The sequence below is a fragment of the Mustela putorius genome, unplaced genomic scaffold, assembly GCF_011764305.1.
Source record: "Mustela putorius furo isolate JIRA1106 unplaced genomic scaffold, ASM1176430v1.1 tig00000196_pilon_pilon_pilon, whole genome shotgun sequence".
Classification (NCBI taxonomy): Eukaryota; Metazoa; Chordata; class Mammalia; order Carnivora; family Mustelidae; genus Mustela; species Mustela putorius.
This window is the reverse complement of record NW_025421310.1, coordinates 5,065,243-5,093,071: the sequence shown is the minus strand read 5'-3', so window position 1 is coordinate 5,093,071 and position 27,829 is coordinate 5,065,243. Positions and strand designations below refer to the sequence as shown.

Here is a 27,829-nt window from a genome sequence, read left to right as displayed (position 1 = left end):
CATCCTCCCATCCCTCCCTGCACCCTCCCACCTCCTCTCCATCCCTCCGGCGCCCAGGCCCGCCCCCTGCCCCCGCTCCCCCTCCCCCCTCCGAAAGGGTTAACTTTGGGGAAGGGCCCGGAGTCCCCGGATGGTGATGTCAGCGTGCCGGAGAGAAAGGACGAGGTGGCGGGGGGAGGCGGAGAGGAGGAGGAGGCGGAGGAGAGAGGGCGCGTGGGGGGGCGGGGGGGACCTCGGCCTGCAGCATCCGCCGGCCCGCACCTCAGACCCCCCCGGCGGGGGGAGGCGCAGGAAGGGGGGGGCCGGCCAGGGACGGGCTGGGGAGGGGGGGCCGCGCAGCCCCCCCGGGCCATGCTGACTCCCGGGGCCTGACCCCCCCGGGCCAGCCCCCCCTCCCCCAGCTGCGCGGCCCGCCGACTGGGGGGGCCCAGCCCAGCCCCCTGGGGACCCCCGGAGAGGTGGGGGGCAGCCGGGGGGGCCGGGACGGAGCTGTCGCCGGCCCCCACCGGAGGGACGGGGCGACCTGCCGCAGGGGGGGCGGCCGGGGGGCCTGTCGGACCGGGACCAAGGGCACCATGTCGTCCGGGGCCAAGGAGGGGGGCGGGGGCTCCCCCGCCTACCATCTCCCGCACCCACACCCACACCCACCCCAGCACGCCCAATATGTGGGCCCCTATCGGCTGGAGAAGACGCTGGGCAAAGGACAGACAGGTGAGTCAGGGGAGGGGACACCTGCAGTGGGGGCAGGAGAGCTGGGGGACGAGGGCCGGACTCCTGGGTATTCAAAGGGCAGGGGCTGATCGCCCAGACCCCGGGGTCCCTCACAGAGAAGAGACTTGGGGTCAAGTCTGCTGGGTCCCCAGGATGGAGGGGGCCGGAGGCTTGGACTCTGGGGGGCAGGTGCTGAGGCCCAGAGGCTCCCATCTCACGGTTGGGGAGGGTGGTTAGAAGTTGGAGGGGCTCCAGGGCCTCAGTGGGGAAGGGAGGCCGGCCTGCAGCAGGGGCTCCGCCGGCCCTGGGAGCTGAGGTCCTTGCTGCAGTACACCTCGGGATGGGGGTGCACCCTGGGCGGCCGCTTCCCTCTGCTCTGCTTTTTGGCTGAGGAGGGCCCTGGCTCCCCTGGCAGGCTGTCCCGGTAACCGGCAGTGAGGCTTGGGTGGTGGGGTGTGCCGCAGTCTCCCCCTTCTCCAGCGTGCTGGCTCTGTGTGGGGAACACAAACGGCTAGGTGGAAAGGTGGATCCGAGAGTCAAATCTCCCAGGAGTGGTTGGGGAGTCAGGGGTCATCCTTTGCTGTTGCTAAACGCTGGCTCCAGCCCTGGCCTCTCTCCTGCCAGGTGGAGGGTGGGTGGGCGTGAAGCAGGAGCTGCACACCTGTGTCCGGGCGGGGTGGGCCCAGCATCTCTTGTGAAGCTGAGGGCCAGGGTGCTAGGGAAGGGGAAGGGCTCAGACCTCAAGATCCTAGTGGTAAGGTTGGGAAGGTGTCACTGACCTGAATTCCTGAGTTATGGAAGAGGAAGGGGCCATGGGTCCTGGACGCCTGGGTCAGAGGGAGGAAGGGCTGCCCCTCCCCATCCAGGATCTGTGGCTTCGGGGCTTACTCTTGGGAAGTGGGCGCACTCTTGGGGTTTGAATGCTCCCAGCCACAGCTCCTATTAAAAGCAGATCAAAGAAGGGGATGAAAAGGTCAGGGTTTAGGAGGAGGTGGAAGAGGATGGTCTGGGAAGGGGGCAGATGTGAAAGTACATTTCTCAGGAGACATGGAGCCTCCAGAAGATTGAAGGGCAGAGAATTCAAGGAAGTGATGGGCTGAGAGAGAGAGAGAGAGAGAGAGGCTGAAGGCAGCAGTCAGGGAGACAACATTGTGGAGACACAGTGAGGAAAGATTGTGTGGAGACATGGACAGAAGGACAGAGAGTCCGGGTGAGAACCAGGGCAACTGCGGAGAGATGGACAATCAGAAGGGACAGAACAGGGGTATCTGGCCGGCTCAGTTAGTGAAGCACTTGGAGACTTTTGGTCACGGGGCTGTGAGTTCGAGCCCCACGTGGGTGTAAAGATTACCTCCGGGGGAAAAGAAAAGAAGGGACAGCACCGAAGGTCTATGTCTATGGAAAACAGGAAGAAGAGAGCCCTCAGAGCTTGGTCAGGCCCACTGTCAAAGAGCCAGCAGGGAAAGGAGGAGGAGTCAGGGGGACTTAGGAGCTGGGAGAGTGCTCTGGGAGCACACCCCCCCATTTTCAGTCCTGCTTCCCCAGGACTGGTTAAACTCGGGGTGCACTGCATCACGGGCCAGAAGGTCGCCATCAAGATCGTGAACCGGGAGAAGCTGTCTGAGTCGGTGCTGATGAAGGTGTGTGTGCACTGGGGCAGGGCGTCCGTTTGGGGACAAGGTGGGGTAGGAGGAGGGAGGCCATGCTGACCTTCATTCCTGTGTCCCCCACTGACCCCCAGGTGGAGCGGGAGATAGCCATCCTGAAGCTCATTGAACACCCACACGTCCTCAAGCTACACGATGTCTACGAGAACAAGAAATATTTGTAGGTATTTATAGACACCCAGCCCTCATGCACCCCCCCACCCCAAGTTCCTAAGGTGGGACCTTTCTGGAAACAAGGCCTGGAGAAGCCTGGAGAAACTTAAGATCTCCTGGCTGGAGCCCCCGAAGGGCCTGTCAGCCCCTTTCCTCCTGCACAGAACACCCTCCCACACACGCATCCACAACACACACATAATCCTCCTTGTTTCCACACTGACTGCTGACTGGCCTGGCACTAAGGGCCAAATGTGCCCTAGCAACAGGACAGCCAAGCTTCAGCCGTCTTGGTGAGGGACAGTGGTCCATCCTGGCCCTTCTGCGCCCCCCCCCCCCCCCGCCAACAGCCCTGCAGGGAACACTCTCTACTAGATAACCCAGATTTCCTCAACAGGGCCGGTCTTGCTAAGGGCAGCTCCCCGCCCTGCTCATCTTTGCGGAGGCCATGGGGACTTATCAAAGCATGAGGCTCTGTGAATCCTACTTCTTCCTAGGCCCCCCTCCTCCTCCCACATAATTCTGGGTGCTATATGATGGACACCCCAACAATGGCCTTCTTAGGAGTTCCGATCCATATCTCAAAGCTGATTACCTACCCCCCAGGAAGATGGGAGTGGAGTCCAGCTGCCCAGGGTACAGACAATAGGCCTTTGTCTGGACTCTGGTGACCCAAGGGACAGCTGGGCTGGGCAGCGAGTGAGGGGACAGACCCCTGTTTCCGCCACGCAGTCCCCAGGATGAACTGACACCAGTACCCATCAGATGCTGGGGAGGTTCCCCCAGGCAGTAAGTGGCCCAGCCCCAAGTACTCATGGGAATTGTAGTCCTCAGGCTTCCCCAGGTGTGGCAGCGGGGTGGGGCTTTGTCACCAACTGGTGGAGCTCGCTCTCCCACTCCTCCACCTAGGTAGGAATAGTGAGGGCTCATGGGAGTTTGGGCTTCACATAGGACCGTCAGCTTTCCAAAAGCTCCTAGAAATTGAGCTTTTGTTCCCAGGGGCTGATGGGAATCCGAGTTTTGGCCTCCCAGAGCCAGATGGGATTTGGAGTCTTAAGGATCCAGGTGGCTGATGGGAATTAGGAGTCTATGTCCCAGAGGCTTGTGGGAGTTGGGAGTTTTAATCCTCTCAGGCACTGATGGGACTTGTAGTCTTTCTTAAAAAAACCTCACGGTCGTCAACTTAAATTGGAACACACTTCAATTGTTGTAGCCAGAAATTAATGAGAATTTGTGTTGTTGTTGTTGTTTTTAGTAACTGAGGCTTATAGGAATGAAAGGCTTGGCTTTCCAGAAGCTAATGGGAGTGGGGGAAGGGAGATGTCTTTATTTCCCAGGATCCTGTGAGAACTGAGGTGTTTCTGTCTTCTAGGCGTTATCACAGTTGTCTTACCTGCAGGAATAACTAGGAGTCCAAGTATTGATACTCCTAAAGTCGTCATGGGAGTCTCTGCTGTACAGAGCTTATGGCGGGGGGGGCGGGGGCGCTGGGGTGGAGTTTTGGGTTCCCAGAGGCTGATGGACTTGGGAGTCTCTTTTCTCAGGGACTCATGGGAACTGGAGTCTCCTTTTCCCAGGGACTCATGGGAACTGGAGTCTTCTCCTCCCAGGGACTCATGGGAATTGGGATACTTTGCTTCCAAAGGCCAGTGGGATGGGGGTCTTGTGCTGGGGTCCGGGGGCTTTTGAAAGAGAGTCCAGGCTCTGGTCCTCCACATGCCCCTTCCAGCCCTCTGCCCCCTCCACGTCCCCCAGGTACCTGGTTCTGGAGCACGTCTCTGGAGGTGAGCTGTTTGACTACCTTGTAAAGAAGGGGAGACTGACACCCAAGGAGGCCCGGAAGTTCTTCCGCCAGATAGTGTCGGCGCTGGACTTCTGCCACAGCTACTCCATCTGGTGAGGGGGCAGCTTGAGGGGAGGCCGAGATGAGCACTGCCCACAAGGCTGACTGGAAGCCAGTGTGGTGCAGCCCCAAAATAAATCTTTATCTCTTTTTAAAAATTGAGATAAAACTCACATATCATAAAATCCACCCTTTTCAAGTATACAGTTCAGGAGTTTTTAGTATAACCAGTGTTGCGCATCACTGCTATGTAATTTTAGAACATTCTCCTCACCCCCAAAATCATCACCTCGTACACGAAGCAGTCACCCCTCCAGCCTCTGACCACCTCTGTCTCCATGGGCTTGCCTATTCTGGACATCTCATGTAAACGGAATCATACTGTATGTGGCTGCCTGTGTCTGGCTTCTCTCTTTCTTTCCTTTTTTTTTTTTTTTTTTTTTAAGATTTTATTTATTTATTTGACAGAGAGAGATCACAAGTAGGCAGAGAGGCAGGTAGAGAGAGAGAGGAGGAAGCAGGCTCCCTGCTGAGCAGAGAGCCCGATGCGGGGCTCGATCCCAGGACCCTGAGATCATGACCTGAGCCGAAGGCAGAGGCTCTAACCCACTGAGCCACCCAGGGGCCCCTGTGTCTAGCTTCTTTCACTCAGCAAAATGTTTTCAGGGTTCCTCCTTGTCATAATGTGTATCAGTACTTCCTTTCCGTGGCTGAATAGTACTCCATCGTGTGGCTGTGCCATACCTCCTTTATCTGTTCCCCAGTGGATAGACACTTTATTGTTTCTCTTTTTTGGTTCTTGTAAACAATACGGATCTGGGAACAATCAAGTACAAGTTTTGATGTGTACCTGTGTTTTCAATTCTCGGGTGCATCCCTGGGGCTGGAATTGTCAGGTCATATGGGGACTCTGCTTAGCCTTTTGAGGAAGTGGCAGACTGTTTTCCAAAGTGGCGGTACCCTTCACCATCCCCACCAGCAGTCCACGAGGGTTCCAATCTCTATATGTCCTTGCCAACACTTGTTATCATTTGACTTTTTTGATTATAGCCATCCTAGTAGGTATGAAGTGGTATCTTGTTGTGGTTTTGATTTGCATTTCTATGATGACTAATGTTGTAGAACATCTTTTCATGTGCTTATTGGCCATTTGTTTTATCTTCCTTGGAAAAATGTCTCTTCGGGTCCTTTGCCCATTTTTTATTGTTGTCTTTTTGATATTGAGTTCTAAGAGTTCTTTATTCTAGGAACGAGAGATAGCTCTAGGAATAACTCCTAAGAGATCCCCCCCCCCAAGACATTATTTATTTGTCAGAGAGAGAGTACAAGCATGGGGAGCAGCAGGCAGGGGGAGAAGCAGGCTCCCTGCTGAGCAATGCAGGACTCCATCCCTGGACCCCAGGATCATGACCTGTGTTGAAGGCAGATGCTTAATCAGCTGAGCCTCTCAGGCATCCCTCCTAAGAATTCTTTATTCTAAGAGCAAATCTTTTTTTTTCTTTTTTTAATTATTGCTTGGGGTTTTTTTTGCTTTTTTGTTTTGTTTTTAAGATTTTATTTATTTATTTGACGGAGAGAGAGAGATCACAAGTAGGCAGAGAGGCAGGCAGAGAGAGAGGAGGAAGCAGGCTCCCCGCTGAGCAGAGAGCCAGATATGGGGCTCAATCCCAGGACCCTAAGATCATGACCTGAGCCGAAGGCAGAGGCTTAACCCACTGAGGCACCCAGGTGCCCCTAAGAGCAAATCTTTTATTAACTGTATATTTTTCAAGTATTTTCTTCCAGTTTGTGACATACTTCTGAGTTTGAATTTTTTTAATTCTTTTTTTTTTTTTAAGATTTTATTTATTTATTTGAGAGAGGGAGCATGAGAGGAGAGAGGTCAGTGGGAGAAGCAGACATTGGGAGACTAACGTGGGACTCAATCTGGGACTCCAGGATCATGACCTGAGCCAAAGGCAGTCGCCCAACGAACTGAGCCACAAGGCACCCCCTTTTATTTTTTAATTTTTTCAAAGTTTTTTATTTAGCTAAGTGATCTCTACGCCCAACATCGGGCTCGAACTTATGACCCTGAGATCAAGAGTCACAGATTCAGGGTACCTGGGTGGATCAGTTGGTTAAGTGTCTGACTTTGGCTCAGGTCATGAAATTGTGGTGCTGGAATTGAGCTCCGCATGGAGTCTGCACCCAGCGGGACATCTGCTTGTCCCTCCACTCCCCCAACTTGTGCTCCCTCTCTGTTTTCTCTGTCAAATAAATAAAATTTCTCAAAAAAAAAAAAAAAAAAAGAGTCGTATGCTCCCCAAGTGAGCCAGCCAGGCACTCCACTTTTGTTTTTATAACAATGTTTGGTGAAAAGCAAGTTTTACATTGCGATAAATTCAAGTTTGTCATATTTTTTCCTTACCGTTTGTCTTTTCTGCCTTATCTATATAAATCTTTGTCCCTAAGGCTTCCTCCTACATTTTCTTCTGAAAGTTATATAGTTTTAGCTCTTGTATTCTGGTCTGGGATACATTTCAAATTAATATTTGTCTGTGATGTGAGTCAAGGGTTGAGGTTCCGTTTTTTGGCATGTGACTGTCCATATGGAAAGATCGTCCTTTCCTCACGGAATGGCCTTCAGCTCATCTTTCACCCGCATTTGTTTGCGCTCCTTCCCTCCCTGGGGTGGGGACTGGAGCTGGGGTGGGGGTGGAGGGGCTCAGAGGTAGGGATAAAGCTTGGTGATGGGAAGGCCGCCCATTTAAACTGTCAACACAGCCCTATTGGCAAGACCCAGTCAAAACCCTGACGTTACAAGCGCCGACCTCTAGGGGGCAATAGTCAACATATTTAACAACAAGTATGACCCAGTTACTGACCACGTCGGACAGAAGCTAGAATCCTCAGGCCCCACCGCACCCCCAGACATCAACCCTTAAAACTTGAGGGGTTTCCCTCCAGGGACCAGTGACTGGCTTGGGGTGACCATATTCTTTTTATTATTCAGTATGGAAGTATTTCAGTATTTCAATATTGAATAGCTCAACATTAGCCCTCTTTGCTCAGAATATCTCACGTGGTAGATATGCAAATATTTGTGGATAAAATGATACACGGTCCGGGGTCCCCTACGAAATAATCCAGTGGAGGAAGGAGAGAGTGTGTCTAGGTAGAGAAGAGAGAAGATTTGCCCTGAGTTGAAACAGGTGGGGCTGGGGGATGGGTACATGGGGCTTTCTCATGTTCTTCTCACTGCTTGGAGCACGTTTGGAATTGCCCATAATGGTTTTCAGAAGTGCCTCTGAGAGACAGCAAATGGGGCCTCGGCCTCCAGGAGGAGGGCAGAGGCCTGAGCCCCACCTGCCTGTCTCAGCCACAGAGACCTGAAGCCCGAGAACCTGCTTTTGGATGAGAAAAACAACATCCGCATCGCAGACTTTGGCATGGCGTCCCTGCAGGTGGGGGACAGCCTCCTGGAGACCAGCTGTGGGTGAGTGGGGGCCTGGCCTCCGTCGTCCCAGGGAGGGGGCGAAAAGCCGGCCAGAGGCTCACACCGCCTCTCTCCCACAGGTCCCCCCACTATGCGTGTCCAGAGGTGATTAAGGTGAGTGAGCGGGTGGAGAGGAGGGAGGCGTGGGGAGAGCATGGTGGAGAGACCCTGTCATGGCCAGGCCTGTTCCTTTCCAGGGGGAGAAGTATGACGGCCGCCGGGCGGACATGTGGAGCTGTGGAGTCATCCTCTTTGCCTTGCTTGTGGTAAGGTGCCCCTCACCTCTCCTGTCCCACTTTCTAGAACAGCCCTGCCTGGTGGGAGCACAAAACATTAAGCAAGTTCCATCTTTCCCCTCAGGCATTGTCTTCCAAATATTTAACTGGTATCAGGAAGGTGAGAGGCAGGAACCAGCAGACCAAGACCCTGGAGCACCCTTGCCCCACCCTTGCTGTGTGCCCAGAGCTAACCATGGAGTCAGAGCACTGTGAGCTAGTCCAGGGTGTCCCCGAAAGGGATGGGGTAGCCAGGAGCCCTTGGACGGCTTGGGACAGTGACTGTTCTAGGGAGCTTGTTGCAATATGGTAATAACGAATATAATCAGAGCAGACCTGTGAGCCTGGCTCTGCCCCCGGGTCTTTGCGCCTGCTTTTCTCTGTCTAGAACACTCTTCCGTCCTGACCTGTCCTGTTGCTCATCCAGTTCACAACTAGACTTCTCTTCGCTCCCATTCTCCCCGCCCCCCCCCCATGAGGTCAGACCCTCTAGGGGAGGTTCTGTCCTTCCTGGCGACTCTCAGAGTTACCATCATGTGCTGAGTTGTGAGCTCCTTGTGCAGTGTCCCCTTCTACACCATCAGCTCCCAGAAGTCAGGGCTTTTGTCTCTGTGGGTTTTATTCTGTCGGCTCGCTGTGACCTGAGCTGGCACGTAGTCGGCCCTGTCAACACACGTGGCGCGAGTAAATGGAAGGTTTACTCTGTGCCAGGCACTGTTCCAAGCACATCACCTCGCACACTTCACTCGAAAACCCCAGAGACGAGAAGTGACTGGCTTGCAGGCACGCTGCTGCACTGCGGCAGGGCTGGGATCAGTGTGTGGTCTCTCATCCAGGAGCCTAGATGACACTGAGGGAACCGAGGCTCAACAGGCGCGCCTGGGACTCACAGCTACCTCAGGAAAGATGGGGGACGCCCGAGAGGTGGGCTCAAACAGTCCAGGCCTCCGCCCTTCTGCAGCTGGTGATTCTGGAGCCCATCCAGCTGAGTTCAAAACCCGGCTCCACCACTGTGACCAAGCCAGTCACTCTCCCTCTCCAGGCCCGTTTCCTCGCCTGCCCAGGGCCAGTAGTTAGGGTACCAGGAGTCACAAGAATGTGATTCCCTAGAATGTCCCCTGTCAGCCTTTTGAGCGGCGCCCCATTACGTAGTTACTGTTATTATTACAGCTGACTCTCATAATCGACACATTCCATGTTTGAGAAGCTGCACACTCATTGGGGTTCACATATAGCCTCCCACACTTGGTGTTTCTGAGGTCATTCCCAGATGTGCGCAGAGCAGAGAAAAAGCTGAGTCCCTATCACACATGTCCCAGCTGAAGAGGCACAAAGCGACCCTCTGCTTCCCTGCCCCACGCCCGGTTTCAGTCCATCTTGTAAACAAGTGTTTTTTCTGTGGTCTAGGGAGTGCCACAGTTTTTGCTTTTTTGCACTGTTTGCTAGTGATTTTAAATGCTCGCGCCCAGAGTACCGTCGTGTGTTCCTGAGGGCAGGCGGGGTGTTTGGTGTTGCCAAGAAAATTCCTGTGCTCATTGAGCGTCTCTCCGGCGTGAGTTAGAACGCTGTTGGCCATGCACGCCGTGGGAACAGATCACCTGCTCATGAGAGGGTGTCTGCCTTATCTTGGGCTCCTATAAGAGACACACAGGGTGGCGTGAACAACACACTTCTCACTGTTCTGGGGGCTGAGAAGTGGAGGTTCAGGGGCAAGGCCAACAACAAATACATGGCCACACTGAATGAGACAGACAAGAGGAGTCTCATCCAGGCTTCCAGGCCCCAGACCAGCATTGTGGGGCGCCCCTCCCCCTGCTCCCCCACGCCCTGCCTCCTCAGTCCAGAGGCCTCTGACACCAGGGGTAACACCTGGAAAAGCCCTCAGAGTCATGCTGTTACCCCTGCAAGTTTTTGCCCAGCATCATCTCCTCTGAGGCCCCTCCCCCCCGAATCCCTGCTCCCCCTCCAGCTACCTGCTCACTCTGTTTGTCTCATCTCTCGGACTCCTGCCTGTTTCATCCTATGTGTCCCTTTATTGTTTGCTCTCCCCACTACTCATTCATCAACCGCTGTTTGTTAATCCGTGTGTGCCGGGCACCACTAGAGACAAAGCTCCATGGGGCCAGTGACCTGGTGTTGTCCCCTGCTCCATCCCTCGTGGCCAGATCAGAACCTGGGGGACAGCAGGGGTGCCTGCTTCATGACGAGGCTGCTGAAGTTCCTTCCATCGCTGGGGTCTCACAGTCTAGGGTGTGAGCTGTAGGAGGGCGAGGGCTGGTTTTGTCCAGTACAAGATCCCTGACCCAAAGTGGATGCTCCCCTTCGGTTGAACCAGTGTGTGAGGATTACCCCTCCTGAAACCAGTCTGGGGAGAAACCTGTTTCTCAGATACACCCTCCAAGCTGCAACCGCAGCCTCTTAAGGCCTGGGGCCTGACTTGTCTGTTGCCAAACCCCTCCTTGCTGTGGGCCTGGAGGCTGTGGGCCAGTTGCTGGACCGCTCTATGCCTCAGTTTCCCCATCTGTAAAGTGAGATGGTCCTAGTCCCCCGTCTGCCAGTGCTTGTGGTAAGGACCACACGGGCGTTGTGTCAAGCGCTTAGGCTCTCGCTGAGACACCCTAAGCTCTGTGTGAGGGGCCTGTTATTTCTCCACAGGGGGCTCTGCCCTTTGATGATGACAATCTCCGCCAGCTGCTGGAGAAGGTGAAACGGGGCGTCTTCCACATGCCCCACTTCATCCCTCCAGACTGCCAGAGCCTCCTGAGAGGGATGATCGAAGTGGAGCCTGAGAAAAGACTCAGTGTGAGTTGGGGGGAGCGGTGGGTCATGAGGACAGAACCCCTAGAGGGACCATGAGAATGGACTTCCAGGAATTGCCTGTCAGTCCTGGGGGCGATGGCTGGGGGCAGGGGAGGGGGAGGTCACTGGATGAGCAGCAGCCCAGGGTCTGCAAATCGCACCCTCCAAACTGGGCAGGTCCTCCACAGGGGAAGGGGTGCCACTGTGCACACAGGCAATGTCCCAGGCCTGTGGTCACAGGTCGTGGTGCCCAGTCGCCACTAGGGGAAGACCTAAGCTGTCATCCTGCCCCTGGGACAGGAGGGGCACCTTTACGGACCCCCAGAGCCACCCCATCAACTTTCCTTGCGGCCCACTGTGTTCACACGACCTCATTTCTGCCTCTCTCCCTCCGCACAGCTGGAGCAAATTCAGAAACACCCCTGGTACCTGTGAGTATGGGACAACTGAGCACCTGGCTCCCTGGGGCAGAAAGGGAGGGGGCCCAAATATCAAGGGTCCCCAGCGGGAGAAGCAGCTGGAGGGTGGGATACCAAGGTTGCTCAATGAGGAGGAGCTAGAGACTCTGATTTCTGGGTCCCAGGGGAGGACACAGGCGCAGCAGGGGCTGAGAGCCAGCAATCCTGGGTTTCCAAGGGAGTAGCAGGTTGGGGCCCGGACGCCTGGTACCCCGTAACGTTTCTCCCCCTCCCCAGGGGTGGGAAACACGAGCCCGACCCTTGCCTGGAGCCAGCCCCAGGCCGCCGGGTGGCCATGCGGAGCCTGCCATCGAACGGAGAGCTGGACCCCGACGTCCTGGAGAGCATGGCTTCGCTGGGCTGCTTCAGGGACCGGGAGCGGCTGCACCGCGAGCTCCGCAGCGAGGAGTAAGACCCCCTGCTTCAGGGACGCACACCAGCTGGCTGACGTCCAGCCAGCCGGCCGCTGCGCCCCAACCAGCCAGCGGAGGGCGCGCCCGGGCCTCGCGCACGCGCAGACTCCGTGGGGCGTGGCGCCCGGCCGCTAGAGGGGGCGTGGCTTAGAGTTCCCATGTGGAGCTGTTCCCAGAGCAACCAGGAGGGGGCGGCAGGACACGGGGCAGCGTGGGGAGACTAGATGCTGCAAAGTACCGGTAGGTGGTGAGGCCCACGTGGTGTCCCACAGAGTGCTTGCAAATAGCAAGTGCTCGATTATTCGGAACTGTCACGACTGAGTCAAGTAAGGGTCCAATGTGCACCGACACAAAGTCTCACCGTGTCCATGCCTAGGAAGAGGGAAGCATGGGCGCAGATACCAGTGTACCAGGCTCCTGAGAGCCACAGCTACAGGGAGGGGGTGAGACCTCTGGAGTCCAACTCCTGACCCCAGGCCTCTCCCACCCTCTCCCTCCCTTCCCCATCAGGGAGAACCAAGAAAAGATGATATATTATCTGCTTCTGGATCGGAAGGAGCGGTATCCCAGCTGTGAGGACCAGGACCTGCCTCCCCGGAATGATGTCGGTGAGAAGGCAGGGCTGGGGGTCCAGACCCCAGACTCTGGAGCGGGGGAAGGGGCTGCAGGCCTTAGGATTTTGCTTTTGTTTTGTTCAAGATTTTATTTGAGAGAGAGATTTTATTTTTTTATTTTTAAAGTGGGTAAACCTCTGTTTTTTAAAGATTTTATTTATTTGAGAGAGCATGAGAGGGGGTAGGGTCAGAGGAAGAAGCAGACTCCCTGTTGAGCAGGGAGCCTGATGTGGGACTTGATACTGGGACTCCAGGATCATGACCTGAGCTGAAGGCAGTCACTTAACCAACTGAGCCACCCAGGCACCCCCCCCCTTTTTTTTTAAGTGGGTAAACCTCTGTTTTTTAAAGATTTTATTTATTTATTTGTTATTATTTATTTGAGAGAGAGAGAGAGCACCAGCAGAGTGAGGGGCAGAGGGAGAAGCAGGTTCCCCGCTGAGCAGGGAGCCAAATGCGGGACTCGATCCCAGGACCCTGAGATCATGACCTGAGCCGAAGGCAGAACTTCAACCAACTGAGCCACCCAGGCGCCCCTAGCTTCCGGGTTTAGGCTCCCTGACCCGCTCTGTGAACTTGTCAAAAGTCTCCTCTCGGGGCGCCTGGGTGGCTCAGTGGGTTAAGCCGCTGCCTTCGGCTCGGGTCATGATCTCAGGGTCCTGGGATCGAGTCCCGCATCAGGCTCTCTGCTCAGCAGGGAGCCTGCTTCTCTCTCTCTCTCTCTCTCTCTCTCTCTGCCTGCCTCTCCATCTACTTGTGATTTCTCTCTGTCAAATAAATAAATAAAATCTTTAAAAAAAAAAAAAAAAAAAAAGTCTCCTCTCTGCACCTCCGTTTTCCACCTCTGCGAGTGCCATGTACAGCTGGGTGAAGATGGCTTCTGACTGGCTTGAAACTCTCCGCCCTCAGACCCCCCTCGGAAACGTGTGGATTCCCCCATGCTGAGCCGACACGGGAAGCGGCGGCCAGAGCGGAAGTCCATGGAAGTTCTGAGCATCACGGATGCTGGGGGCGGTGGCTCCCCAGTGCCCACCCGCCGGGCTCTGGAGATGGCCCAGCACAGTCAGAGGTGAGAGCCCCTGGCCCTCCCGCGGGTCCACAGCTCTGGGTGGGTTGGGAGGGGGTTCAGGGTCTATCCCCAGCTCCACCTCAGGGGCCCCTCTCAGGGCCTCAAATCCCCATCGCAAAGGTGTGTGGAAGGGAAAGGACATCTGAGCCTTGAGAACCCACATACCTGATCTAAAAACAAAACAAAACAAAACAAAAATCTCTCCTGGAAACAGATCCCGTAGTGTCAGTGGAGCCTCCACCGGTCTGTCCTCCAGCCCTCTAAGCAGCCCACGGGTAAGCCCCGATTCATTAAGAAGGGGTAAAGGGGTGAACACTGGACCGGAAACTACAATTCCCAAGAAGTCTTGAGGCATTGCCTCTTTGTCTCTAAAGGGCCCCCAATCCCGTTTTAGAGCATTGCACATTTCCACCTCCGATAGGATCCGGTTTTTAGTGTTTCAAGTGTTCCTTTATGCGCTTAACAAAAGCTAATTGAGCGCCTACTGTGTACCAGTCACTGTGCTACAGCAGTGAGCATGATAGAAAAAGTCCCTATCCCCTAAAAAAGGGGGGGGGGTGGAGGCGGGTGGGTAATAATTGGACTACAAGTTCCAGCATGCATCGGGACCCATCTCTGTGAGTATGGGCCTATGGGGTTCCTAAAGGCTCCTGGGAGTTGTAGTCCGCCCTCTCACTCGTTTCCCCTCTTCACAGAGTCCTGTCTTTTCCTTCTCACCGGAGCCCGGGGCCGGAGATGAGGCTCGGGGCGGGGGCTCCCCGACTTCCAAAACGCAGACGCTGCCTTCTCGCGGCCCCAGGGGTGGGGGTGCCGGGGAGCAGCCTCCGCCCCCCAGTGCCCGCTCCACACCTCTGCCTGGCCCCCCAGGCTCCCCGCGCTCCTCTGGGGGCACCCCCTTGCATTCGCCCCTGCACACGCCCCGGGCCAGCCCCACTGGGACGCCAGGAACAACGCCACCCCCAAGCCCTGGCGGTGGCGTCGGGGGAGCCGCCTGGAGGAGTCGTCTCAACTCCATCCGCAACAGTTTCCTGGGTTCCCCTCGCTTTCATCGGCGCAAGATGCAGGGTACGGGGTCCCCCAGGGTGCAAGGGCTGGGGGCCTAGATTCCCGTGTTGTGTGAGAAGATGGGGCTGGGAGTAGAAATTTAGGTGTTAGGGACAGGGGGTGGGGCTTTCAGCGCTGGAGGAAGGAGGAGCCTCTCTGAAGGACACCTCCATTCAGTGCCTTGGCTCATCTTATCATTGGCTCATGGCGAGCAAGTTCCACCCTCGGAGGGCGTGGTATACCTGGAGAGGGCTGGCATCCCCAGCAGGACCACCAGGTAGCATGCCAAGTGGGCTTTAGCTACTGGGAGGTGAATGGGCACTGGGATCTGGAACCTCTAGTTGGAGGGGACTACTGGCCCACGTGCTGGACCCAGGGTAATGGGCAAGTGTTGATCATACTCTCCCCTCCTTCACCGCACGCCAGTCCCCACTGCTGAGGAGATGTCCAGCTTGACGCCAGAGTCCTCTCCAGAGTAAGTCTGACAGGGAAGGGAAGCCAGAGGTTGGAGGGAGGGATTTATTCTCTGAGCCTGCTCCTGACCCACCTCCAACCCTCCCCTTTCACTCAGGTTGGCAAAACGCTCCTGGTTTGGAAACTTCATCTCCTTGGACAAAGAAGAACAAATATTCCTTGTGCTGAAGGACAAACCCCTCAGCAGCATCAAAGCGGACATCGTCCATGCCTTCCTGTCGGTGAGGGGCCTGGGTCTCCCTGTGTCCTGGCCAGCACAAGACTACAAATCCCAGCATCCCCCGGAGTCCACCTCCACTCTGGCCTGACTTTCTCCTGAGGCTCATGGGATCTGTAGTTTTCCATTCAGAGTTGGGTTGGGTCACTATAGGGGCAGGGAGGTGGAGAGGTTTACTGGACCCTGGGGCCTGGAGGTGGTGCAAAGGACACCTCCCTAGCGTATTAGTGAGTTGCCATTCCCTGACCACCAGGTCTGAGATTAGCAGACAGAATCGCTTTTTCCCCGGGGACCTCTGGGTTTTTGCTGCAGGAGCTAGTGGGACTTACAGGTTCTGACACAGATGTGGCAATGCTCACGGAGGCAGAGAAGTTTGCGTCATGTAATTCTGGAGGCTGAGGCTGACCCCTAGATGTGACAGGCCCTGTTACCAGCCTTTCCTCTGATGCCCTTTATAGTGGGACAAGAAAACTACAAGTCCTAGCAGGCAATGGGGCCTCCCAATGGCTTTCCTGTTATTCTTTTCCCCGTAGTGGCTGATGGAACTTGTAGTTCCTTGGGCAGAGGTCTTTGTGGGGTTGGCTATCCAGTCCCTGGAATCAGGTCACTGGAATCACCCCCTCCTTTTGTCCCCTGCCCGTCTCAGATCCCCAGCCTGAGTCACAGTGTGCTGTCACAGACCAGCTTCAGGGCCGAGTACAAGGCCAGTGGCGGCCCATCTGTCTTCCAGAAGCCCGTCCGATTCCAGGTGGACATCAGCTCCTCAGAGGGCCCAGAGCCTTCCCCACGACGGGATGGCAGTGGCAGTGGTGGCATCTACTCGGTCACCTTTACGCTCATCTCCGGTAAGCTTCCCTTGGCGAGACACTGCCTCTACCCTTTGTGTGGGATGCTCAAGACAGCTGAGCTGCGAGAGTGGCCCTGGAGGGCAGCAGGAGGGAGGAGGAGATGGTGCTCAGCTAGTGCTGACCCTATGAGGCCCCTCCTCATTCAGACCTCTGCATTCTGTCCTTCCCCCTTCTCTCATTAACATTTCATGGATTTTTTTTTTTTTTTAAGATTTTATTTATTTGGAAGAAAAACAGGTCACAAGTCAGGGGGAGGAGCAAAGGGAGAAGCAGACTCCCCACTGCGCAAAAGCTCAATGCAGGGCTTGATCTCAGGACCCTGGGATCATGACCTGAGCCAAAGGCAGACACTTAGTGGACTGAGTCACCCAGGTGCCCCTTCATGGACATTTATGATGTTTCACGTGCTTTACGTGCATTGTTACATTGACGCTTCCCAGAGGACTTTGAGGTATTAGTGCTCACCCACTTTACAGAAGAGAAAACAGAGTCCTGTTGAAGCAAATTGACTTGACACAGTCCCACTGCAAACTGAGGAAGCTGGGCTCAACCTAGCCCTGCTGACCTTGAAGTGCAGAGCTGACTGTACAGCCGAAGGGCAGATGGGGCTCTCTGCCATCCCGTGTCATTCCCGCACCCAGAGCAGACAGCACCAGGTGATCACGGCACTTCTTCCTGCTGGGCTCAGCGGCAGCCTCAGAAACTACAGTCAGCCGTGACCGATCAGGAGTTGGCACCAGAGATGGGAGCCACAGAAATGTCTTGCTGCCAGTCCAGCAAGTTCCTGAGCCATGATAGCGAGTCCGATTAACAAGAGATACTTCTGTCTGCTACCTTTGTTAGCAGTTTTAAATGTCACAGTGACCAGCCTGCCACAATGTTAGCCCTAAGATGAAATAAGTTGCATTTTTCCCCCTTTCCTTTAAAGGCTAATATGCAGGACTTCCTCGATTTTAAGATTTTTTTTTTAACTTCCTGTTTATTTTTCTTATATTCCTGTCTCTTCGGGGCCTCAGCTAGAAACTAACACGATAAATAGAAAGCCACATCCATCATTATTTTAACTCCAATCTTTCTTAGTCCCATTTGCAAATTGCGGGTTTATAATACCTAGTCCCAACACAGGGCCGGAAATTGAGCCCAAGAGGAGGCAAGTCCTTTGCTGGTTTCCACAGGGTGGAAGGGCCTTTTCTGTCTCTGTCCCCAAGTCAGCCCATCTCCGTATCTCCTCCAGGTCCCAGCCGTCGGTTCAAGCGAGTGGTGGAGACTATCCAGGCACAGCTGCTGAGCACTCACGACCAGCCCTCCGTGCAGGCCCTGGCAGGTGGGCGGCAGGGGTCCGAAGCCATGTGGCCCTCCTTTATCCTGTGGGCCAGAGGGATGACCTGCTGAGCAAGGGCTCCAGGGCTTTGGTCCATGGGCGAGGATCACAGATTCTCAGAGAGGCTGGGGCCTGAGCTCCAGGCCAGGGCACGGGCCATCCTGGCCTGAGAAGCCCTTGTGGCCAGGGAAGGCACCTCCAGGGACCCCCAGAGGGTGCCTAGTCTCTGTGTGGGGTTGTAGAACTTCCTGCTAATGAGGGTTCTGGAACAGTGTTCTGGAGAAGGGCAAGCAGTCCTCCGGGTTTGTTCGGATCCCCCAAACAACCCCCTGTAAGGCTCCCCTGTGCCCTGTCACTAAGGAGCATTCCCCTAACAACCAGGGTAGCAGAAGGAGACCTTTGGCTGTGATCTGGGGACTTGAATGTGTTCTGCTGCTGTGACAAGCTGTCCCTTAGCGAATAATCTCATAGCCAGAGTGTGTGACAATGCCCCTGGAGTCAGACCTCTGGGTCTCACTGGGACTAACTTGGCCCGGTTTCCAAAGCCACGAGGGTTGGAGGGGTCCAGGATATATGACCTGCTGTCCATGACCTTGCTGGCTCTGGTTGCAAATGGGTATCCTGGCAGCCGTCCCCACAGGCTTCCAGCCCCAGGATGGAGGCCCTTGGCCTCACCACGATGTTGCTGGAACATATTCCTTGGGGTTCGGCAGCCTCGAGGTTCGTGATGCTGCACTGCTTCCTCCTCCACAGATGAGAAGAACGGGGCCCAGACTCGGCCTGCTGGCACCCCACCAAGAAGCCTACAGCCCCAAGCCGGCCGCCCAGACCCAGAGCTGACCAGCTCTCCCCGCCGAGGCCCTGCTAAGGACAAAAAGCTCCTGGCTACCAACGGGACTCCTCTGCCCTGACCCCAGGGGGCCGGGGAAGGAGGGGAGCCCCCTCCACCCCTCTTCCCTGCCCCCCAACTGTGAATCTGTAAATAGGGCCCATGGAGTATGTAGGGAGGGGAGAGACAACAAACCCGGCCTTGCCCTGCAGGGATGGGGCTCAGGGGGCCGTGCCCAATGGGGGGTGGTTCTAGGGGGGACTGAGGGCGGGGGAGCTGTTTCTATTTTATTTATTGATTAATTTATTATTTTATTTATTGATCAATCTCTCTGCGGGGTGGGGTGGGGGAGGGACGGGGGCTGGTTGGGGTGGCTTAGCAGATCCGGACAGGGAAGGCCATCTGTCCTTGTGTCCCCAACTCCTCCTTCCCAAGCCCCCCCTTCCCCGGTTCTCCCCCTTCCCTCACAACCTTCTGTACGGATTTGCTCTCCGGAAGGAATTCTGGTTTCGCGTGACCCTGCCTGCGTCCGTGTCTCTGATTCCGCCGGCGGCAAAAAAAAAAAAAAAAAAAAAAAAATTAATAATAATAATAATAAATAGCCTTGAGCAGGGATGGCTGGCTGGCCTTGACCTCTCACTTCCTGGGTGGCCCTGATGGCAGCACGGAGGGAGGGGGCCCAGACCTCATCACCCGGGCTACTGTTCACAGGTGAATCTGCAGGGAGGTGGGGGAGGCTGGCGGGGAGCTGAGGTGGCCCGGCTGGAGGTGTAGGGTGCAGCCGTCCAGGCAGGAAAAGTCTACAGCAAACAGGCCGAAGAGTGCAAAAAGCAGCATGGCGATGGCCCACTCGCAGGCGGCAGAGGCCGAGCGCAGCGGCCAGAAGTGGAGGATCATCACTTTACAGCAAGGTCAAGGGCCACACGCAGCAGGAAGGATCCCGGAGCCCAGCCAGGTCACCAGGGCCAGGCGCCCTCACGATGCAGCTGCCTCGCCCTGGCCAGAATGGCGTCTGGTAGGCCACCCACCTCTGCGGCTGCCCTCCTCCCTGGCTGACTGTTTCCCACATGTTTGTCCTGCTCAGACTCGCCCTCCAGGTGCCCCCTGAAATCCTTTTCACCTGTGAACCCACACTCACTCCAAGCTCAAACTAGCAGAGAGGCCCTCTGCTTTCTGAGATCTCTCCCTGCAACACCCTTCCTGCTTCTCGGCCAAGCCAGAGCCCACTCCCTCCTAGATCAGTTCAGACACTATTTCATTCATCCAAGGATTTTTAGGCAGCCCATAAGGTGACATCACCCCTGATCCCATGAATCCTAGAGCAAAGGAGAGGTGAGAGCACCTACACAAGGGGGTTACCCCCAGAATTGGCTTTGGTCCTCCCCCACTCTTATGCTTCCCACGGCTCTCTGTTGCCCCCAGGAAGAAACCAGTCTCCCCGTAGGCTCTTCTGAGCACCAGCAGCCTTCTGGCCTTCCCTCCGTTCTCCCCAAGGAGGAGATGGGTCCCTAACGCTACGTTTATAGCCTCTCCTCTCTCAGGGCACTTTGCCAGTAACAACCATTATTACGATCAAAACAACTCCGTTTGACAGATACAGAAACTGAAGCACAGTGATTTGAGTCACCCAGAGGCACATTAGGTTGGCAAAGAGCATCTGGGCTCCCGTGACTCACAACTGGGTTGGGTAGGATCTTCAGCTAGTGCCAGGCATGCTGGTGAATGGTTAACGACCAGCCCTGATTCGCTGCCTTGGCTAGTTTCTGGCTGTGAACACTCCCATCAAGGCCAGCCAGAGCCTCTAACAGGACAGAACCGGACAAGGAGCGGGGAGGACATGTGGACTGTTCTCCAGAGCCTGCGCAAGCTGCCTCCCTGCCATCCACCGCCAGCGCCACCGCTGGACTCTGCGACACGTCTTGGCCAAGAGACTCCCCCTCTCCAAACCTCAGTTTCCGGTCTTCAACATGATGCCCGGCGCAGGGCAGGTAGTGCCTGCCGCCGCTGGCTTGCCATCCTCCCAGTATTTCTTGGCGGCTCACTGCACTGGTCACCGAGCTAAGCACCTCATGTGCATTACTCCCTTCATTCCTTCCAGTTCCGGGGGCAGCCCTGTTATCATCCACACTGGAGAGCTGCAGGAGCTGAGACACTGAGTCCAGCCCGTGGAGTCCTTCCCCCACCAACACCCGGCTAGCACGCAGGGGAGGTGGACTTCAGTCCAGGGTGCCCTTCCCCAAGGCTGACACTTCCCGGGATGCTATTATCCCCAGAAGACTGAGGCCGAGAACAGACTGCATGGAGATGAACCACCCCAGTGGAGGACCACCCCCCACTCCAACCCCTGCCACCGGCCCCAGGAAGGATACTGGTCACCAAGAGGATGCTGCAGAGGCTGCAGAGGCCCAGACGGAGTGGCCCGATCCAGGGGGCCCCGGGCTGGGGCAGTCTCCTCATGTACCAGACAAGAATAAGCTGCAGCCAAAAGTAGGAGTTGCCCAGGAATAAAGCAAAGAAGGCCCCGACCAGGTGCATGTGCAGCTGGTTCTTTTGCTGCGAAGAAAAGGGACAAGAATTGAAAGGAAGGTAGATACACACAGGTGGGGGGTGAGGGGCAGGGACATGAGAGCTGTGATGGGGGGTCCTTGACCCACCAGCAGACTGGTGCGGCCTCACTCGGGAATACAGGGCCTGGCACATTGTAGACGCTCAGGAAATATTAATGCAATAAAATCTCTCGTTCTCAGCTGGGGTGGCGGAGGGCTGATATTGTCACCCAGGGGCTGAAAAATTGGTTTTGGAAGTTCTTAAAGATTGCAATGGTTTGTGGCTTGCAGATACATAGTGTATGTCATTTAATATTTTCTAAATCTTAAAAGTTTAATGAGGGGAAGTGATGACCAGCGGGAAATGTCTTTAGAAAGCTCCTTATGGGAGCAATATAATAATTTTAAGAAGAGGGGCGCCTGGATGACTCAGCCGGTTGGTTGACTGTCTGCCTTCAGCTGAGATTATGGTCTCAGGGTCCCGGGATGAACTCCTGCATCAGGTTCCCCGCTCAGCAGGGAGTCTGCTTCTCCTTCTATCCCTCCCCCTTGCTCATGATCTCGCTCTCAAAAAGACAAAAATCTTAAAAAAAATTTTTTTTTTTAAAGAAGTTAAAGTTGATGGGGCGCCTGGGTGGCTCAGTGGGTTAAGCCACTGCCTTTGGCTCAGGTCATGATCTCAGGGTCCTGGGATCGAGTCCCGCATCAGGCTCTCTGCTCGGCAAGGAGCCTGCTTTCTCCTCTCTCTCTCTCTGCCTGCCTCTCTGCCTACTTGTAATCTCTCTCTGTCAAATAAATAAATAAAATCTTAAAAAAAAAAAAAAGAAGTTAAAGTTGAGGAGCCCAGGAATAAACGATGGGTGATGAGGCACGATGAGTTATGGGGAATTTTTCTTAGCAAGTGGAAGGCAGTCTCTTAGCCCGTAGTACTTTCATCAGGAGCAGTTAGGAGTCAGAGGCGCCACGGAAAAATTAAATATCAATATACAATCATCAATAGACTCTCTCCAATCATTGTCCCTTCTTTTGTTCTACAAATATCTACTGAACCTCAAGGTGAACAATGTGAGTTCTAGAGTCTGAATCTGGGTTCATTTCTGACCACCACGAACCAGCTGATTAATACAAAAACAAAAACAAAAAATAAAAAAACCCTCTGTTGGATTTGACTGAAAGGGTCTGTCTAGAGATGGATGAAAACCTACACAGGGTAAAGCCTAGCGCCCCGCACGGAGTGAACGCTCCATCTAAGTGGTGAGAATGAGCGGCTCTGAGTAATTTCATTATTAAAAGGGCAAAGGGGTAAGGGACGGCAGTAAATTGCCCCAGTCTTCTGGGGTTCCGTGAATAATTACACCAAGGCCTCCCACGGGGGCCTCCGTTCAGACCTCAGACCGCAGAGGAGCTCACCTCCCTCCCCGGCCCAAGGACCGAAAGAGAAACACAAGTCCCAGAAGGCCGTGCGCAGACGAGCCCCCACAATGAGAAGCCAGAGGCCCCGGGGGGTGCTGGGAGCTGTAGTCTCGGGCTCATTGGCGTGCCTGGCTGCGCTCACGAGCCGACGCCTTCTCACCTGGAAGTTGCCCACCACGGAGGTGGCCAGGGTACACAGGAGCCCCGTCCACAGGATCAGCCGGTTAAACCATTTTCTGACTCCCCAGTCCCGGAGCTGGTGGTAACGGATAATGCAGATCCAGGCGGCTGGGAGGAGAGGGAAGTGGGCCGGCAAGCCGGGCCTGGACTCCTGGGGAGGGGGTGCGGAGAGACTGGGCGTCTAGGGGTTGGGGCCTAACTCCTACATCTGGAGGAGAGGAGGGGGCTTGGATCCCTGGGGCCGGGGCCCCCTTGGCCAGGGTGGGGTAGGAGTAGGGATGGAGGTAGGGGTGAAGGTAGGGGTGGGGTAGGGGTGAAGATGGGGGTGGGGTTTTCCCCTGAACAGGAAGGACTGAGGATATTTACCCATAGCAGCTCCCATGTTGAGCAGCTGGCTGAAGATGCAGCTCTGAGGGGGGTAAGACCCACAGAGGCTGGGGGAAAGGAAGGATCATCCTGTGGCTCCTCGGAGCCAGGCCACCTCTTCTCCCTCGGAACCCCCTGCCCTGCCAGCACCATAACTACCTGATGTAGGGGAAACCTTCCGTGAGGTTCACAGACCTGTTGGTCACGGCAAGGGCAAAACTGAAGTACAGGAGACATCAAAGTGGTTTTTAACGACAGCTTTTCCTTTTGTTACCCACAGAAACAAGGACTTCTAACTCCCCCCCACTTCAGACCCAGGAGTCCAGAACCCCAATCCCTCCTCCATCAGACCCAGGAGTCCAGGCCCCCAGTCCCTCCTCCCTCAGACCCAGGAGTCCAGAACCCCAATCCCTCCTCCATCAGACCCAGGAATCCAGGCCCCCAGTCCCTCCTCCATCAGACCCAGAAGTTCAGAACCCCAGTCCCTCCTCCATCAGACCCGGGGTTCTCCTGCTTCTAACACTCACACGCTCCAGACTCCAGTGATAGCGGAAAAGGCCAGGAAAGCGGGCAGCACAGACAGGTAACCCCACATGCTGGGCTCTGCAGGGGAAGGAGAGGGACCATGAACCTTTCTCTCTCTCTCTCTCTCTCAGGTGAGGAATCTGCCCTGTGGGTCCAGGTGCCTCTGAAGGTGGCCTCCCAGCTCTGAGCCCCTCCAGCTCTGAGGCTCCCGTTGGCTCCCAGGGCAGAAACAGTGGATGAGGCTCTGGTCTGCTGAGACCAGCTCTCTGCCTGCGGCGCTCTCCATCCTGTAACAGCTGTCTTCCCATCCTGACCTCCCTGTTGGCTGGCCTCCCTCACCCAGCTTCAGAGCCTCTCCCAGATAGCCTCTGGGCTTCCCCAGAATGCTCACCTGTCCAAACTTTCTTCTCGCTTTCCCGGTCCTGGGCCCGCGGCTGTGGGAGAGGTTGGAAAAGGAGAGGGGACGTGGGGTAGGGCTTGGGCGGTGTCGTGGCAGAACCAAAATCCAAGCTGCCGAGCAGTCTGACCGCCCCACTGCCCGACTGTCCGACCATCCAACCCGCCACTGTGTTCAGGACCTAACCCTGCACCACCACTTCCCCTCTCAGAAACTAGTAGGGAGCACCTTACTTAGCTTCAAGGGGCCCCCAACTTCCTTCCTTCAGCTTTAAAAGTTCAATGTCCAAGTGCCCAGCCCGTGTCCTCCCCAGAACCCAGAATCTGAGCCTCTAGCTCTCTCCACCCTTCCTCCCTTGGGGACCCAGAAGTCCAGTCCCTTCTAGAATTCCTGCATTTGGTTCTAGCCCCTGGGGTCCAGCCTCCTAGCTCTTACCTTCTCTGGGGGCCCAGAATCCAGGCCCACAGGTCAGACTCCTTCCTGGGTGCAGTTTGTGTCCTTAGGCTGTTGGGGATGGGCCCGCAGTGACCCTGCCTCCTCCCCTCAGTTGCCTTCCCCTCTCCCTTCCTCTGGGCCATCTCCTGGAATTCCCCAGTGGGCAAGCTCAGGGTGGGAAGGGAGGCCTTGGTGTCGAAATTGCCATCCGATGAAGCTTCCGCCAAAAGCAATTGCTTCCTCTGCCCTGATCATATTTTTCTGTATGTCACATAGCAATCCTCATCTTGCCAGTTTCCTCCCCTCTTGGTAATCAGACATTTGGGCCCCAGCCTCCTCCAGCTTCCCCTGGACCCAGGAGCCCAGGCCCCCACCCCCTCCTCCCAGGAGTCCAGGACCCCAGTCCCTCCTCCCTCAGACCTAGAAGTTCCAGCTCCCTTCTCCCTCAGCAGCCCACCTCTTTTTTTTTTCAATTTGTGGTAAAATTCAGAAAACAAAAGTGAACAGTGGCATTTGGTACAGTGCCAGGGTTGTGCAACTATCACGTTATTTATCTCCAGAACTTTCTCCTCACCCCTAAAGAAACCCTGTACCCACCAAGTGTAGGCACTCCCCATTCGCTCCTTACCCCAGCCCCTGGCCACCTCCAGAATGCTTTCTGTCTCCGTGGATTTATTAATTCTGGACGTTTCACCCACGCTGAGTCTCGTCCAGTGTTGTAACACACACCAGCACTTCAGCCCCTCCCCGGGCCGGAGAGAATTCCACTGACCCTATGTCTTTGGGGACTCAGACATCTGAACCCACCTTTTCTCCCTGTGATCCTGCGTTTCCACGGCCGCAGCAGTGAGGACTTGAGGCTGTCGGCTTCATCTAGAGTGCAGATGAGACCATGCAGGAGCAGACACACAGACATGGCACAGCCAACCAGCAACGGAGGCCAGGGTGTCACCCCTGCCCACAGTGGCTTCCCAGGCTGGAAGGCAGCCAGTCTTGGACCCCGAAAATTGGAATACAGGTGTTATAGTGAAGGTGGCACAAGGCATGGTGGCTAACTAGCCACGGTGTCCGGTGTATACTGGTGGTGAGGGAAGGCCGGGAAAATCTCACAAGCCATACTTAAAAGGAGGGAGTGTGCTGCGAGTGTTCAGGATGCAGGAACCCTTTCTCAGAAGAGTTCAGGGGGCCACCCAAACCTGGCCCGTGGGGGTCGGGTGCCTTTGTCTGCTGGGTTACCAGGAGACATGAGCCAGGCCCCAGAGTTTGCATTGCCTTAAAGGGCTTGGTCATTATCCTGAGGGTACTACGGAGCCATGGAAGGTTCTTGAGCAGAAAGGACCGAAAGGAACTGACACTGTGTGTAGACAGGAAGGAGGTACAATAATGATAACCATTAAAACATCTACAGTGTCGGGCACTGCCCAGCAACCCTGGAGGGGGTAGATCTGGAATAATGGAAGATTCACCCTTCCAGAAGATACCAGAAGATCTAGAGCTTCCAAATCCCAAGACTTGAGTTCAAATCCCATCTCTGCCACCTGGGAGCTGGATGCCTGCATGAGCTTTCAGAGGCTGCTCTAAGAAAGTACCCCAAATTTCATGGCCTAAGGCAACACAAATTTAGGGGCACCCAGGTGGCTCAGTGGTTTAAGTGTCTGGCTTCAGCTCCGGTCATGATCCCAGGGTCCTGGGATTGAGTCCAGCATCAGACTCCTTGCTCAGCAGGAAGCCTGCTTCTCCCTCTCTCTGTGCCTGCTGCTTCCCCTGCTTGTGCTTTCTGTGTCACCAAGAAAAAAAAAAAAAATCTTTAAAAAAAATCCTTAATTGAATATATGTGCAAAGTCATTTTTGCTGCGTAAGGTGCCCTAGTCACATGTCCTGGAGAGGAAGGCGTAGATATTTTGGGGACCACTATGCTGTCTCCCACAGGGTCCCTGGATTGGGGACTTCATTTTCTTCAATCTGTAAGATAGAGCTTGCAGCATGGCTCTGGAGACAGACTTCCTGCTGGTAACAAGGAAATTACGAGCGAAGATGGAGTCACTTACGTGAAGGGTCCCAGTCAGCAAAACAGGACTGAATTCTAACCTAAGAGCGGCCTCAGCCTCCCTGCCCCCTTCACCCCCCCCCCCAAAGATAGTTAACATTCACCTATTCATCTAGGCCACCTGGAGTGCCCTGGTTAGCACTAGGAAATGCGCGCAGAGACCCTTCCACTCCCCTGCGGAGGGCAGCCTCACCTCGAAACAATGCATTTTTTGCTAAGAATTTTCTTTTCTGCTCCCTAGGGACTTTTAAAGACTGTTCCTTTTGGGGGGCGCCTGGGTGGCTCAGTGGGTTAAGTGTGTGCCTTCAGCTCAGGTCATGATCCCAGTGTACTCTGGGCTACTTTCATTTGGAAATAGAACCCTCCCACTGGGCAGGCTTAAGAGTGGGGGAGCCCCTCTGGACTCTCCCAGATCCTTCTGGAAACATGTGCTTGCTGGTGGGCTCCTCCGAGGGGAGGAAGGCTGCACTTGGCCTTCCTCCCTGTGACATGATACTTCACTACCGCGTGTAGGAAACCATGTCTGGTTCATTGTGAGGACGTTTTTTCCCAGAGAGGGGAAGCTGCCCGCGCAGCGGATCTCTGTTTTGTCACCTGTCAAAGCAAGGATCCTAAGGGTGCCCCCGTCACATGCCTGTGAAGGTTCAGGAGGGAGCCTGCGGGGGTACGAACATTTTGGGGTCCCCCGAGTCACCATACTTCTGAGAAGTTGTGCCACTTCATGGAGTAGATGCTTGGCAATCAAGGCATCCTGCTGTGTTATCTGGTGCTAGAGATGTTGCAATGGTGTTTGCAATACAAGGGATTTACAGGGGGGCGGGTGGCGATGCCAGGAAAGATAAAGGGGAGAGGGAATAGGGCTGGGCCAGGAAGTGGGTGGGCCACCTTTGGAAGAAGAGGGAGAAGGGAAGTGTGGGTAAGAAGGGTCTCCAAAAAAATCTCAGCCAGCCAACAACAGGACAGGAGAATCACAAGGATTTCTTGTCACGGATCCATAGAAACAGGAAGTAGACTGGTGGTTACCAGAGGCTGGAGGGAGGGGTGGATGGGGAGTGATTGCTTAATCGCTTCTTTTTGAGGTGATGAAAATGCCTTGGAAGCAGATAGAGGATGGGCGGTTGCACAACAGCAGTACTAAATGCCTCTGGATTATACCCCTTAAAATGGTTAAAGTGGTGAATTTTGTGGTGTGTGAATTTTACTTCACTTATAAAAGAAAAAGAGGGGCACGTGGGTGGCTCAGTAGGTTAAGGGTCTGCCTCTTGATTTCAGCACTGGTCACGATCTCAGGATCAGGAGGTGGAGCTCCGCAGGGACTCTGCTTCTTTCCATCTTCCTCTTCCTCTGCCCTTCCCCCACTCCTTGCACTTCTGCTCACTCAGGCATGTGCTCTCTCTCTCTCTCAAAATGAATAAAAACTTAGGGTGCCTGGGTGGCTCAGTCACTTAAGACTTCAGCTCCAGTCATGAATCGAGTCCTGGGATGGAGCCCCCATCTGGCCCCCTGCTCAGCAGGGGAGCCCGCTTCTTTCACTTCCCCTGCTTGTGTGCACTCTCCCTCTCTCTCAAATAAATAAAATCTTTTAAAAAGAAAGAAAGAAAGAAAAAGTACCTTTGGAGGAGCCACATTAGGTGGGAATGACCAAGCCCTAGTACCCCCCTCCCCCACCCCACCTGTGATGCTTAGTCATGGTTGGGGGCTGCCAGA

General features: G+C 55.1%; 2 protein-coding genes and 1 long non-coding RNA gene across 10 annotated transcripts; 1 reads left to right on the top strand and 2 right to left on the bottom strand.

Annotated features, from left to right (window-relative positions):
* Positions 1–161: 161 nt before the first annotated feature.
* Positions 162–18,730, top strand: BRSK1 (BR serine/threonine kinase 1). Of its 2 annotated transcripts, XM_045076916.1 has the most exons (19): positions 162–711; positions 2,257–2,351; positions 2,453–2,538; positions 4,287–4,427; positions 7,736–7,852; positions 7,933–7,966; positions 8,050–8,118; positions 10,783–10,929; positions 11,326–11,357; positions 11,622–11,792; positions 12,308–12,405; positions 13,321–13,480; positions 13,695–13,755; positions 14,176–14,545; positions 14,951–14,999; positions 15,096–15,219; positions 15,862–16,060; positions 17,298–17,387; positions 18,138–18,730. In XM_045076916.1, exons 1-19 carry the CDS (start codon positions 576–578, stop codon positions 18,293–18,295), a joined length of 2,337 nt encoding a protein of 778 aa, XP_044932851.1. In that variant the 5' UTR covers positions 162–575; the 3' UTR covers positions 18,296–18,730. The 2 variants fall into 2 exon arrangements, with proteins under 2 accessions (XP_044932851.1, XP_012903603.1); XM_013048149.2 differs by lacking the exon at positions 162–711 and having other exon boundaries at positions 2,453–2,542.
* LOC123391159 lies at positions 674–2,512 on the bottom strand. The gene is made up of 3 exons (XR_006605791.1): positions 2,422–2,512; positions 1,491–1,650; positions 674–1,201 (listed from the first exon to the last, which is right to left on the bottom strand). It is a non-coding gene; the product is annotated as an uncharacterized LOC123391159 (long non-coding RNA).
* TMEM150B (transmembrane protein 150B) lies at positions 16,881–24,451 on the bottom strand. Of its 7 annotated transcripts, XM_013048152.2 has the most exons (10): positions 24,076–24,165; positions 23,635–23,677; positions 23,246–23,321; positions 22,878–22,937; positions 22,719–22,786; positions 22,333–22,460; positions 20,583–20,766; positions 18,854–19,112; positions 18,685–18,750; positions 16,881–18,248 (listed from the first exon to the last, which is right to left on the bottom strand). In XM_013048152.2, the coding sequence occupies exons 3-8, from the start codon at positions 23,311–23,313 to the stop codon at positions 18,919–18,921; spliced, it is 702 nt and encodes a 233-aa protein (XP_012903606.1). In that variant the 5' UTR covers positions 23,314–23,321; positions 23,635–23,677; positions 24,076–24,165; the 3' UTR covers positions 16,881–18,248; positions 18,685–18,750; positions 18,854–18,918. The 7 variants fall into 7 exon arrangements, with proteins under 7 accessions (XP_012903606.1, XP_044932853.1, XP_044932856.1 ...); XM_045076918.1 differs by lacking the exons at positions 22,719–22,786; positions 22,878–22,937 and having other exon boundaries at positions 18,899–19,112; positions 24,076–24,451; XM_045076921.1 differs by lacking the exons at positions 22,719–22,786; positions 22,878–22,937 and having other exon boundaries at positions 16,881–18,245; positions 18,899–19,112; positions 24,076–24,451.
* Between the last annotated feature and the right edge of the window lie 3,378 nt (positions 24,452–27,829).

Excerpts from the sequence above, each read along its gene's own strand:
- TMEM150B (XM_045076918.1), bottom strand. The coding sequence starts at position 24,218 with ATGGCCCAGAGGAAGGGAGAGGGGAAGGCAACTGAGGGGAGGAGGCAG. Across the intron at positions 23,322-23,634 it reads CGAGAAGAAAGTTTGGACAG|AGCCCAGCATGTGGGGTTAC; the intron begins GTGAGCATTCTG and ends CTTCCCCTGCAG. Across the intron at positions 22,461-23,245 it reads ATCACTGGAGTCTGGAGCGT|CCGCCTGGATCTGCATTATC; the intron begins GTGAGTGTTAGA and ends CTCTCCTCCCAG.
- BRSK1 (XM_045076916.1), top strand. The coding sequence starts at position 576 with ATGTCGTCCGGGGCCAAGGAGGGGGGCGGGGGCTCCCCCGCCTACCAT. Across the intron at positions 7,967-8,049 it reads CGTGTCCAGAGGTGATTAAG|GGGGAGAAGTATGACGGCCG; the intron begins GTGAGTGAGCGG and ends GTTCCTTTCCAG. Across the intron at positions 12,406-13,320 it reads GCCTCCCCGGAATGATGTCG|ACCCCCCTCGGAAACGTGTG; the intron begins GTGAGAAGGCAG and ends CTCCGCCCTCAG.